Source organism: Cupressus sempervirens, chromosome 8, assembly GCF_028749045.1.
Source record: "Cupressus sempervirens isolate cs-2001-9-10 chromosome 8, ASM2874904v1, whole genome shotgun sequence".
NCBI lineage: Eukaryota > Viridiplantae > Streptophyta > Pinopsida > Cupressales > Cupressaceae > Cupressus > Cupressus sempervirens.
The window spans coordinates 653459558-653474143 of NC_143125.1; the positions used below are offsets into that span (position 1 = coordinate 653459558).

The 14586-nt window shown below is 32.0% G+C and overlaps 1 protein-coding gene across 1 annotated transcript; it reads right to left on the bottom strand.

Moving 5' to 3' along the window:
* Positions 1-2299: 2299 nt before the first annotated feature.
* LOC149544124 (toll/interleukin-1 receptor-like protein) lies at positions 2300-5020 on the bottom strand. The gene is made up of 3 exons (XM_089795892.1): positions 4499-5020; positions 4239-4379; positions 2300-2335 (listed from the first exon to the last, which is right to left on the bottom strand). Exons 1-3 carry the CDS (start codon positions 5018-5020, stop codon positions 2300-2302), a joined length of 699 nt encoding a protein of 232 aa, XP_089652018.1.
* Positions 5021-14586: the final 9566 nt, after the last annotated feature.

The following is a 14586-nucleotide window of genomic DNA, read 5'->3' on the forward strand; positions in this document are numbered from 1 at the left end:
CCATTCACCTCAGTTTCACACAAGAACACTAGAAAGCAATAACAATCAATGCATCAAAACATCTCATAGAGCATACCAAACACATTACTATGGTTGATTATAAAAGATCCATATCAAAACATCATCATGACATCACAAAATAGAACTCCCAAGCCTCTAGTAAACATCCTAACTGACCAAAGCTAAGTCAAACTTGAAAACCCCAACACTAGTAAATCACACATTACATAAAATGCATTTGAAAGTGAATTTTATAATTCATTAGGTTTTGAAAAGCATAAAGTTCAATATTTACTAAAAGTTTCTAGATTAAATCATGGACAATTCTATAATGAAAATCAATTTTCTTAAACAAGAGTTTCAACCTAGAGAACTTTTGAAAACAGAAATTCAACAGACACGAAGAAGGTAGGAATTCAAATAGCGAGCAACTACCACACAAACCCATAAGATCCTACCTGGGTTTGATGCTAAAATAATGAACACACAAACATGCAAGAATCTTCCTTTTCTTTTGAAAACCCTCTTCAAAAATTTGCTTCTCCAAACCTATGTATCTAGAAATGAGGTCTAATTTCCTTAATAAAAAGTTTTTCCCTCAAATCAAGGCTTTTGATCATGCAATCATGTGAAAACCCTTTATCTTTAATTACTATATTTTAACTTTGATGCACACACTTTATGCAATTTAATTAAAATAAACTTTATTAAATTGAAGCCTTCTCTCCCTCATTTAATAATGTGACATTATTAATATAAAATTTATTAATTTAACTAATAGTATTATTTAGATTTTATTAAAAATAAAACTCCTAAATAAATTATTATTAAATTAAACAAATATAAATATGCCTAAATTAGAACTTTAATCAAATCTTTTAAGTTTATTTCTTTCATGCACATTTTTAAAAAAAATTAATTAAAATATTCTTTTATATTTTCTTTTCCTCCACTTATTAATTAGTGTAAGAACTATTTAAAGCATAGTTTATTATTAAAATAAATAAGAATAATTAAAGCTCATTATTGAAATGCAACACTAATTTAACAATTATTAATTCAATAATCATAATAAAAAATTATTATTATTAAATATTTTAATATTTTAATTCTATTTTTATACAACTTCTTAAATTATAACTTTAAAATAAATATTTTAAACTAAAGTACATATTGAATTAATTTCTAATTAATTAAATAACATCATATTCTAATCTTTCTTTAACCAATTTTCTAACTTTAGACCTCTAGTTTAGACTTCTAGATTTAGACTTTTTATTTAAAGCATAAATTTAATTAGCTTTTCATTAATTAAATATTCACATATTTTAATATTTTCTTTTTAATCAAATAATATTTATTACTCAACTAATAATATTTTTTAGAGTTTATTATTAAAATAAAATTCTTAAATAATTATCATTAAATTAAATAAATATAAATATGTTAAAATTAGAATTTTAATTTAATCTTTTAAATTTTTTTAATTAATTAAATATAATTAAATATTGAATTTTCTATATACAATTTTCATGCAACAAGTTTAAGCAATTTAAATTAAAACATCTTTATCAAATTAATTTTTTGTCTCATTTTAATTAATCATGATATATTTTTAATATCATATTTATTAATTTAACTAATAATATTATTTAGAGTTTATTAATAAAACTCCTAAATAAATTATTATTAAAATAAACAATTATAAAAATGCCAAAATTAGAACTATACCTTTATCTTTAAATTTCTTGCATACGCTTTATGCAATTTAGTAAAAGTAAACTTTATAAATTTTATGTTTTCTCTCTCAAGTTAATTACAAGATGTTTTAATGATATATTTATTAATTCATATAATAATATTATTTAGAGTTTATTATTAAAATAAAATTCCTATATAATTATTATTAAATTAAATAACTATAAATATGTCAAAAAATAGAACTTTAATATAATATTTTATTTAATCATTTCATTTAATTAATTTCTCAATTAATTAAATGTGATTAAATATCAAACTTATTTATAAAATTTCTATTAAATTATCTTCTAATTTGATTTAATTATAACAGAAAATCACTACAGACCCACAAGACCAAATATGACAACTCAACTAAAGACATAGGAAAAAAATCAAATTCCAGGGTTCAATTACAAATTCATGTCACTTAACGAATTTAGACAATTAAACTGACTTAGATACTTGTCATATTTTTTAAGACAATTGGCTTAGGGTTTGGGATTTGGACTCGGGAGTTATCTCCTCACTTATACCATTGAAATACCATGATAGGATATGCTCATCCAGGCAATTCCAGGAAGTCAATACCCGGTACCTGTAATGTGCATAAAATCCATGCATGTACAAACACAATATTCTAAACAAAATAAACAATGACAAGAAGTGGTTCATCGTGTAGATCCCGACTAGTAGTTGACTATGACTCCCTTCCTCAACCACATTAGAAACATCAAACATAAAGAAAACATAGATGCACATGATATACATGCAAGTATGGGGTAAGTATCCCTAGAAACCACACAAAAATCATTCATCTAACTAACATCATTCAATAACTGAAAAAATTGGCACTAAGTACCTCAACATATGTATATCAACTAAATATGAAATACAACTAATCAATTCCAGTAATCCAGCACCGCTAATCATAAAACATAATAATAGAATAGGCCTAAAAGAATCGAGTCAAAACAAATAAGAAAAGTCAAGTAGGGGTAGGCATTACATAATTTAACTTAGCAATATCAAATTTCCACAAGATATTATTATATATTAATTTATTTGTGGATTAAATTATATGTTTTTTGTATACTAAAAATACACACAATCAAATCCATAAATATATTGATATTTACTAATTTAACTTGTTTTGAATTACCTAAAAGAATGTCGATAGATATCCACTACAAAATAATTATAATTTAATTTGCTACATCTGAAATTATTTATATTTTATTTATCTCCAGTTATTTAGTTTTTAACTAATTTAAGCTTTTTATTTTATTTTGTTAAAAAATAGATGATTTATCTACAAATATTATAATTTAAATGGATATTTTTATGTTTTATTTATTAAATTATTTGTATAAGTATATTCTATTTATAATAAGATTAAAACTTTTGACATGTAGATGGTTGTCAAATTTAAGCTAGAAGAATAAAAGGTTGTCAAATTTAACCTGGAAGAGTAAAAGTTAACATTAACATGCTCCCACCATCTCACTCCCCCACTCTGCCATTGTAGAATGCCTATCAACATTAATTACCTAAAAGAGTGTGCATAATGTGTTGGACCCTTCTAATTAAAACAATGATAATATCTAAAAAGATTTTATTTAAATTAAATTAAATTATTTTATTCTAAGGTTTATTTTTTCTAGAAGTTAAAGTATTTAAAAGTTTTAATTATACTAAAAAATTTATAGTTCATGTGCATGTAAAATGTTCACCTTCCAAGAACAAGTTGAACTATATAACATAGCTTATTTAAAATATACATAACAGTCAAGTTCAATATTGATAGTTATTAAACATTAATAAAAATAAGTAGTATTTGCACTGACACCTTCCTTTGTACAAGAATCCATGGTAGTTATAATGAAGGATGATGAATGCCATGATATATGAACACTTTCACTCACATAGAGTCGACCATCTATTAACATAATAAAAAATTAACAATAATTATATTTTTAGAAAATAGAATTTGACTAACATCATCTAGATCATTCAATATTCATTTCAATAATCATCGTTAATATAGATTCTTCTAATTAAATTGTTAACTTCTTTACTTTCAGGATCCTCTAGATAGTTAGTTGCTTCCCATGAAACAACAATGAAGGGATGTAGATAAGACACAATTGAGTAAACCCAAAAGTGTCATGTTTCCATTGAATTTTCTTTGCCCTTCCCTTCACCGAGTAAAGGACAAAGAAAAAATTGACTAAACCGTCAGAAACCGCGGCCTGAAGAAGCATAGAAGCATCTAGAATCTACTAGACCACTAGTCAAATAACAATGTCTTATCCACAATTTTTATGCACCTCTCAAAAGAACTTCTACAGGGTGATGCGGAAGTCATTGTGTCACATTACTCACTACTTTAATATCTGTGTGGAATATATCAATTACTTGAATAGTTATTGTACAATTATTTACATTTAGAATTTTGTCCTCAATTCAGAGTCCTATACAACTCAAACTACATCGCTCACCTGACGTTCTACAGCCACCGGTGGTAGTTCTCTAACCTCTGTCCCAACATGATGAGTGATATGCTCGACCACCATGTTTTCATCACTATAAATGCAAACACAACATTGAATAAGAATGAGGCTGTAACAGTTGACTTTATTCTGATAAAATATAAAAGAATATTGCAGAGGATGCATTGATAAATAAAAGGTAAAGCAATTAGTACTCGCTCCTTGCTCTTAACAATGTGGCCAACATTAAATGACACATTGTGAAGCACCTTCTTCCACTCCAAAATCTTTTTCGAGGCATATCTTCCCATCTCCACATGCTTATCAAATGCATGAGCATAGACCCCTTTAGCATATTGGACATCCACAGGGTCAACATAGTAGAAAATAGGAACAATTCTAGTGCCTGTCTGTAGCATAAGTGTCAGCTCTGACAAACACCAAGGGGATTCTGCATAGTTCATGGAAAATATAGCAATATGAATCTTAGCACTGCTTAATGCTTCTTCTATTACACCAGCGATGTGATCCCCCAGTCTAACCTCTTCTGAATCTAGAAACACCTTCAGTCCCATGTCCTTAAGCTTGTTATGGATAGCTAGGGCCAATGAATGCTTAACATCAAGACCGCGATGATTAATGTGTACGTCGTAACGGACATCTCTCATAGGCCTTGCATATATTTTACCACAAAGAAATGCCAATTTACCCCGTGGGTGAATGATTGGACGAGTGTTACCTAATTTGAATTCTTGAGCCTCTTTACCTTCCTTCGTTACCAAATCCGTCATCTTCTTCAGGAGCATGTCCTCGTCGATGACATATTCAACAGCAAAGGAAACATAATAAACTTTAGATTTTAAGATATCGATTTAAAAAGTCCGTGAGCCTGAAAATGAGGAAGGAAACATGCAAAGAATTTATCAACAAGAACTTGGGTTAACTACCTTGATTGGAGTAATCGGTACTTACTCTTTGCTATTGACGATATGACCCGCATAAAACGAAGCATGGCGAAGTGCTTCCTTCCACTCCTCCAGCTTCTCTGGGTTATATCTACCCTTGTCTTGGTGCCATCCAAATGCCTTACCATAGCTTCCCTTTCCAATATATCTTAATTCATACGGAAAGACATGGTAATAAATGGGAACAAACTTACTGCCTTCTCTTCCACTAATCAACGAAAGCTCTCGCAAACACCACTTGGACGTTGCATAGTCCTCTGAGAATATAGCTATGTTAAGCCAGGTACTCTTTATTAGTTGTTCTAGTACACTAGGAAAGTAACCCCCCCCACTTAAGCTCTTCTGAATCCAGAAAAACCTTTAGTCCCATTCCTGTGAGCATTTTATAGATAGCTATGGCGAGTGTATGTTTGACATCAGGACCGCGATGGTTAATAAATACGTCATACTTAACCTTTCTCACAAGCATTATCGATCCACCTGAAGTAGATGTAGTTGCTGCAAATTCTTCACCCTGTTGTTTGATGCTTGAACTAGTCTTAGCTGGTCCTACAAATTCTTGACACATTTTTCCCTCTTTCGCTACCCACTCTATAATTGTCTTCAGCAGCATGTCTTCGTCCCTGGACACATTCGACAACGAAGAAAACAAAGTAAATGTCACAAGTTATATGGATAACTGAAGTCTATGAGCCTCAGGATAAAAGAATGAATCGATTAGTAAACGCTGAGTGCATCTGGTGGAGAGATGGGTACTTAGTACTTACTCCTTGCTCTCAACAACCGGACCTACATAATGTGAAACGTTGTAAAGCGCTTTCCTCCACTCCTCCAATTTCTCAGAGTCGCGTTCAAGCTTGTTTGGGTCAAATGCGTAGCCTCCTTTTACATAGCATACATCATCAGTCTTAACACGGCAGAAAATAGGAACAATTTTAGTGCCTAATTTACCACTGTTGTGCATGGATGACAGCTCTTCTAAGCACCGGTCGGATTGTGCACAGCCCTCTGAAAATATTGGAATGTAAAGCCAGACACTCTTAAAAGCTGCTTCTACTTCTTCATCCCCCAAATCGAGCTCTCCCAAATTCAGAAAAACCTTCAGTCCCAACGCATCAAGCTCTTTATAATTTGCTACGCCCAGAGGATGTTTAAAATGATTGATAAATACATCATAACACAGGAAATCTTTCACAGGCATCGTGGATGCACAAGAAGCAGATGTGGATGATGGAAATTCTTCAGCGTGTTGGGAATTTCACGAAACACCACTGTGCGGGTTAGAAGCAGATGCCATGAAATTAGATTTAAGTGAACACAACAAAGGTTGAAAAAAGGGGCGTCAAAAAGAAAAGGAGTGGGTGCATATAAAAGAGTAGGAGAGGGATAAGTAATGAGAAATAAATGTGGTACTAAATGCATAGACTGCGTGTACTCACTGAGGTAACCCCGCGGAAGAAACGAAGAAACTAAGAAGCATGACAGAGTCTGACTAAAAGAGTTAGAGTGACTAGTTGAGGAAAACTGAAGTTTTATTTGACTTTTCGTACTCCTTTGGCCATTTTAAACATTGTGGATCCACCTGAATTAAATGTAGATGGGGCAATTTCTTCGAGCTCTTGGCCACTGCTAGTGTTGGAAGTAGATGCCATGAAATCAGATTTGATGAAACAAGACAACAGAAACAAAACTGAAGGACAAAACTAAAAGGGTTGTTCGTCTTCTTGTTAAAATAAGATGGACCAAATAAAAAAGTGGAGGTAAAATAAACGCGCGAAAGAAGTTCTCTAGTTGTAATGTGGAGTCGAACGCATCAATTGTGTGGCTGCCAACATTAATTGGGAAGGAAACCATGCGGGAGAAATGCGGAAGCATCTCCGAATAGAAGCAGAAGGCGCAGAAGAATTTTCATCTATGGAATCCCATTTGGTAGTTGTTGGCGTCTCGCCTGTTGTTCCACCAAATTTAGGGAAAACATCTAATTACTAAGTTGGCTAAATGAAAACGCATTTGCCAAATTATTCTGATTGTGTATTTTTTTATTTTAAGAAAATAATTATTTCAATATCTTTAAACTTTATCAAATCAAGTGCAAATACGTTGCTTCATAGACAACCTTTTATAGATAACTACGTATTCGTTGGGTACATTAAAAATTTCATCGACAGTGGGAAAAAAAGAACTCAATTTCGGCATCGTCTGCCCAGCCCAATCATTCGGGATGGGTTGGATGCGCGCTCCTCCATTCCATGCCATGGCATCATCCGCGGGCCCCAGTGGCACTTTGTCCAAATGAGTGGCCATCACACAGTAAAGGCATGAAGAGATGTGGGCGTGTGGGATGTTTTTTCAAATAAAGGTTTAAAATTTTTTCTCTATTAAAATAGCAAATATTTTGTATATATGTATGCGATTAGTTATAAATTTTAAATGTTTAGTTTTAATATTTTTATTTTATTATTATATTGAACTGATAATGTTTATTATGTATATTTTTATTATTATATATTGTTTAATTTTAATATATATCATTAAAATATTCAATATATATGTAGATTTATTTGTTTAATACATCTTATTTACATAATAAATCTATATTTTAATTTTCATGCTAATTAAATTTAATTTTCATTAATATTAGTAAATTTAAATGAATACATATTAGTTTAATATAATTCGACATAACTATGATACACAATATTAATTAGATAATAAGTTTTCAGATAGTTAAAAATAAAAGTTCGCACTTTAAAAAAATTATCATAACATAAATAAAAATATAGTTAAGTGTCTATGGTGAAAAATCTAATTAAAAAAAAAACTAAATGGACCTAAAATAATTTTTTCAGTGTTAGTCATAAAATTTATCATTTATTTTCCTTTAACAAAGATTTTTTAAATGAAGTGATATAATAGAGTTAGTAATATAATGAAGCAATTATAGAGTGATATTAACTCTATTAATTAATTAATTTTAAAACTCTAATTCAAGACCAATTGCCTTATGTAATGTGGTTTACAAAGTTATTACTAAGTTGATTGCTAAGAGACTGAAAAGGTGGCTTCCCATTATTATCTGAGAAGAACAAGGTGGTTTTGTTGCTGGCAGACAAAGTTTGGATGGGTTGGTTATTGCTATTGAGGCTATTCACTCTATGGCTACTCAAGGGAGAGAGCCATGTTTGTTAATCTGGATATGGCTAAGGCCTACGATAGAGTTAAATGGAGCTTCCAAAGGAGTATTCTTCTTTCTTTTGGATTTAGCTCTAACTGGGTGAGTTGGATTATGAGTTGTGTTACCTCTACCTTTTTTTCTGTTCTTATTAATGGTCATCCTTCTCAACTATTTGGTGCTTCTAGAGGCCTTCGCTCGGGCGACCCTCTCTCCCCATATCTATTCATCATCATGGCTTAAGGCTTGGGCAGATTCATTAAGCATCAGGTGTCCCAGAATTCTATTCAAGGCTGGCGGTGGGGTAATGGCTTACCTTCTCTTTCCCATGTTCAATTTGTTGATGATTCTGCTCTTGCTAGTCTTGCTAGGATCAAGGAAGTTAAAGCCTTTCGACATGCTTTGGACGTTTATTTGGAAGCTTCAGGCCAGAAAGTTAATGAGCACAAATCTTTCATTTACTTTTTTAACACTCCTAATTCTATTCAACACAGGATTGTTGGTATCCTATGGTTTCATATAGGTTCACTTTCTTTGACTTATCTTGGCATTCCTATTGCTGTTTCCAGGCAGCCACATCTCTTTTGGCAAAATTTGATTACCAAGCTTCAGGATAAGGTAAATCATTGGACTCGTAGATGGCTTTCTACTGCTGCCTGGGTTACTCTTCTTCAAGCTGTTATCCAAGCTCTTCCTACTTATAGAAGCATGGTTCACGTTGCACCTATTTACTTTCTCAATGAGTTTGATGCTCTATCTTGACAATTCCTTTGGAGTGGTAATTTGCATAGTACTAAATGGAGCTTGGTTAATTGGGCAATTGTTTGTAGGCCTAAAAAGGAGGGTGGTCTTGGTCTTCGATTTGCTCTATTGAGTAGTCAAGCTTTGGCTGCTAAACTTTATTGGCGATGCTGCTCTGGACAACATCAACTTTGGGCTCGTATTATCACTCATAAATATTTTCATGGTGCTGATCCTTGCTCTATTTCTGCACTTCCTCTTGAAGGTCGTGGCTCAATGGTTTGGCATACTTTGAAGAAAGGTATGATGTTGGTGAAGAGGGGTCTGTTCTGGATATGTAAAGGAGGTTCTCAGGCTTTGTTTTGGTCTGATGCTTGGGATGGATTCCCTTCTATTTTATCCATATACCCTCATCTTCAGCCTCTTTGTGACACTTTTCTTGCCGCTAGATGGGATAAAGTGGCTTATAACAAGACTCCTTATCAATTGGGACCTATTGTTGGTTACAAATGGAAGCATTCTTTTGATTGGCCTCTTGGAAGTACATACATGGATTGTCAGGAGCTTTCTCAAATTCTTGCCTTCAAAGAGTGTTCTTCTTTGCTTGGTCCAGATGTTTTGGCTTGGGGCGGTACCTTGTCTGGTAAATATCATGTCTCTGCTGGGTATCAGGAGATAACTAGACAATTATTTGGGGATGCTGAGGTCCCTTGGTGGAAGCAAGTTTGGAATAAAGTTTCTTGGTCCAAGGGAAATTTTTTCATGTGGCTAGTGGCTCACAACCGTTGTCTTACCTAGGATAATCTTTGTAAATGTGGATTTCAGGGCCCCTCTTATTGTGTTTTGTGTGGTAATGGAGAGGAGTCTGTCTCCCATCTTTTCTTCTATTGCTCCTATTCTACTCAGATATGGCACCTTTGGTGGAGCGCTTCGGGTTGCTCTTGTCGGCATGCTTCCTCTTTGCCTGAGTTATGGGCCCGGTTGGGTAGTGCTCCCTCCAAGTCTTCTTCTCTCCATGCTGCTTGGATTGTTGGCCCATCTTTCTTGCTTTGGCATGTCTAGTTGGAGAGGAATCATTGCATATTCCAAGATGTTCGGCTTGGTGTTTTGCATCTTTGGTGGAAAATATCACATTCTCTTCAGGAAACTATTCTTGTGAAGTGTGAGCTTGATGGGGGTATGGATCTGGTTGATCTTGCTATCTGTAATCGCCTCAATTTTCATCTGCAGGATGGGGTTGTAGCTCATAGGTTTCCTTCTATGCCCAGGCAGCTTCACCATCAGAGGAAGGGTTGGGTTAACCGAGATGGCCACTGGACTCCTCCTCCCTGTGGAGTTCTAAAAATTAACACTGATGGTTCTTCCCGTGGGAATCCTGGTCCGGCTAGTATTGGCGGAGTGGCTCATTGTAGTTCTAGGGATGTTAAATTTTTCTTCTCAGTTCATAAGGGTGATTATACTAACAATCTCATGGAAGCTCAGGCTATTTTATATGCTATGGAACTGATGCAGCAGCATCTTGCATGGAAAAAAAAAAAAGAATAAAAAAATTTTTTTGGAGGAGAGAGAAAGTGACAAAAATTAGAGGAGAAATAATTAAAAAAATTAAAAAGGGAAAAAGGAGAAAAGAAAGGAAAAGGTGATTTCTATTTTCGAGGTGCATAGGTGGCATAATAGAAAAAAATAAAAAAATAAATGGTTGTCATTCCATTTATCGAGGTGAGTGGGTAGAATTCTAGAAAGTTATGAATATTGTAGAAAGTTTTGGAAGTTGTAGAAGGTTGTGGAGGAATTCTAGAAGGTTGTGGATAAGTCATGCATGGGGTGGTAAGTGCCTATTTAAGCAAGGCATATGAGCATTTCTAAATCAAGCTCAAGGGGAAGCTTGAGGAGTAGAAGCTCAAGAAGAAGGAGAAGCTCGAGGAATAGAAGCTCGAGAAGTGGAAGCTCAAGGGGAAGCTTAAGGAGTAGAAGCTCGAGAAGTAGAAGCTCAAGAAGTGGAAGCTTGAGAAGTGAAAGCTTGAGAAGTGGAAGCTCGAGAAGGAGAAGCTTAGGAAGTAGAAGCTTTGGAAGGAAAGCTTGGAAAGGTGAATGTTGTGGAAGGTGAAGCTTGGAAAGCTTGGAAGGCTTCAAGGTGTGAAAGAGAGGAGAAAGTGAAGAGTGAGTTTTCCTGAGTGTGTAGACAGAGCGCCAAATGTGAGGCAGTTTACAGCAGGATTGTGATGGACTTGTGAGTGTGTAGACAGAGTGCCGAATGTGAGGCAGTTTACACTTGGATCTTGGATAAAGTTTGAGAAAAGATAGTAATTTAAGTTTAGAAACAAGGAGGTTGCTTGGTGGCTTGCGAGCACAAGATGAGATCTTAGAGGTTTCTACCAGAGTGTGGATCTGGACTAGCTTAGGTTTGGATTGGATCTTGAAAGATCTTGCAAAAATGTTATTGTAATTGCTATTGTATTTTTAAGTATAATAAAATTACTTGTGGAGCATTTTTTTTGTCTCTCTTTGTATCTTCATCAGTGGTATCAGAGCGTATCGTCATCAAGTGGTATCAGAGCAGATCGTTATCAGGAACAGTGTTGCTTGCGGGGATGGAGTAAGATTATTTATGAGTTTGATTCCCAGGTGGTGGTGAACATGCTTTCTTCGCAAGAGCTTGAGGATGTTAGTTGGCAGCTAGCCACTATTGTTAAGCAGATTCTTTTCTTCCCTTCCTCTTTTCAGTTCATTAGGTTCACGTATATTCCTCGTGAATGGAATAGAACTGTTGATTGTTTAGCCAAATGGGCTTCTAGTCATGATCCGGGTTGGAATATTAGGGATAGGAGGCAACTGTCCTTTGAGATGGTGCAAGAATTTGATCATCTTGTTGCTCAGGATCGAGCTCCTTGTTGAGCTCTCCTTCTTGTATTCCTTTCTATCTTAATAAATTTTTACCCCTCTTTTTGCACAAAACTCTAATTCAATAGAGTCATTATTAAAATCTAAGAAATGAAATAAATATTTAATATTTCATAAGAAATTATTACTTTGTTACAAATTTAATAAGGAAAATAATATTTAATATAAAAATTGAAGGAAATATCATTTGACAAAATTTAATATTTAACATTCAATTGTAAACAACACTTTAAGTTATAAATAATAATACATATATAAAAAACAATAAGATAATAAGATTTTGAATTAATTTAGTTAAAAATGAAAGTCTACATACATCCAATTAGAAAAATATTTTATTATGATATATTTTTTAAATTTTATTAATATAAGCATTTTATTTTTTACCAAATTAATTTATATTTTAATATTTTAATCTTTTATAATTTTAATAATTTAAAAAATATTAATTAGTAAATCAAGATAATACTTTATATATATATATAAACTAAAAAAAATCTATACAAGTTTAATTATAAATTTAACTTAATTTTTATTATGATATACTAAACAAAATATTATTTATAGTAACTAAAAATATAATATATTTATGTAGAGGTGAAATGTAAATGTAACTTTTAAATATAATATTATTAAACACTATTTAATTTAAAATATTAATAACTCTAACTATTTTTATTATGATATACTAAAAAATAATTTATTTATAGCAACTAAAAATATAATATATTTATGTAGAGTTAAAACGTAAATGTAACTTTTAAATATAGTATTATTAAACACTATTTAATTTAAAATATTAATGACTCTAACTAAAAATAAATCAAGCTATTAATAAATTGAACTATTAATAAATTTAACTTAACCAAAATTGAATCAAACATAAAAACAGGCACTATGAATAAATAAATAAATGTTTGTGCTTCCAATGCAAATGCACTTGGACGACGAGGCCAACAGTTGCCATGCCATGCCATGCCATGGATGAGCGATGTCATCTATCTAGCCCCATGGTTATGGATAGAGCAACATCATCTATCACTCTATTATCACTTCATTATATTACTGACTCTATTATATTACTTCATTTATATCACTTCATTTAAAAATTCTTTGTTAAAGGAAAATAAATGATAAATTTTATGATTAACACTAAAAAAATTATTTTTGGCCCATTTTTTTTTTTTAAATTAGATTTTTCACCATACACACTTAATTATATTTTTATTTAAGTTATGATTTTTTTTTTTCAAATTTTACTAAGTGCGGACTTTTATTTTTAACTAGATTAATTTGAAAACTTATTATCTAATTAATATTGTATATTATAGTTATGTCGAATTATATTAAACTAATATGTATTCATTTAAATTTACTAGCATTAATGAAAATTAAATTTAATTAACATGAAAATTAAAATATAGATTTATTATGTAAATAATAATATGTATTAAACAAATAAATCTACTTATATATTGAATATTTTAATGATATATATTAAACTTAAACAATATACAACAATAAAAAATATACATAATAAACATTATCAATTCAATAAAATAATAAAATAAAAAATATTAAAACTAAACATTTAAAATTTATAACTAATCACATGCACATATACAAAATATTCACTATTTTGAACCTTTATTTGAAAAAACATCCCACACATCTCTTCATGCCTTTATTGTCTAATAGCCACTCGCTTAGAGAAAGTGCAACGAGGGCCCGCAGATGCAATGCCATGGCATGGCATGGAGGTGCACACATCCAACCCATCCTAAATGATGGGGTTGGGTAGACGACGCCATTGCATAATTCCTAAGCAACCTTGAAGCGGGCACCTTGAGTAGGAGAAGAGAGGAGACCCCCTACTACTAGTTTTGTCATAGATACTTTTTAATTATTATTATTAAAAATTCAAGAAAATGATGACTTGTAGATAATGCATGTTCATTTACTAATAGTTGATCATTTTTTAGCTTTCTTGGTTGCTGATTGTTTCATTTTTTAATTGAGTTGGACATGCCAATAATTGTTGAGTTCTAAGCCTAGATTATTTATTATTTATTTACTATTATTCATTATTCAATTACTATTATCTACAAAGTTAGCCCGAAAGGTTATACAAATCTAAGCTTTGACCTTGGCATCAAATGATACATCTTCCTAAACTTGAGTTGGTGTTGAGAAAAACTACAATATTGCCGAAGGGGCCAAAGGGATGATGATCGAGAGGAGGAGAGACGCTAAGATAAAGAAGAGGGACATGGAGAGGATAGGAGAGGGACGGAAATTTAGAGAAAGAGGAATGGAAGATATAAATATATAAAGAAGGCACATTGAGAGAGGGAGTGATGTAAAGATAAAGATAGAAAGTGATATTTAAGGAGGCTGAGATGAAGAGATAAGGGATGGATAGTGATGGAGAGTTAATGAGATAGAGGAAGATGTAGGAGAAAGAAATATGAAAATCTACAGATTTAAATATATTGCATGTATATATACAAAAGTAAGATCAGAATTTTGTTTAATTGAGCTCTCATATCTATACATGTACCCATTGTACACTAAAATA

What these genes read in the sequence shown, in the direction of transcription:
- LOC149544124 (XM_089795892.1), bottom strand. Translation starts at nt 5,020, where the DNA reads ATGACGGATTTGGTAACGAAGGAAGGTAAAGAGGCTCAAGAATTCAAA. An exon ending in AGATTTTGGAGTGGAAGAAG is followed by an intron (nt 4,380 to 4,498) that starts GTGCTTCACAAT and finishes ATATTTTATCAG; the next exon opens with AATAAAGTCAACTGTTACAG. An exon ending in CGGTGGCTGTAGAACGTCAG is followed by an intron (nt 2,336 to 4,238) that starts GTGAGCGATGTA and finishes TGCACATTACAG; the next exon opens with GTACCGGGTATTGACTTCCT.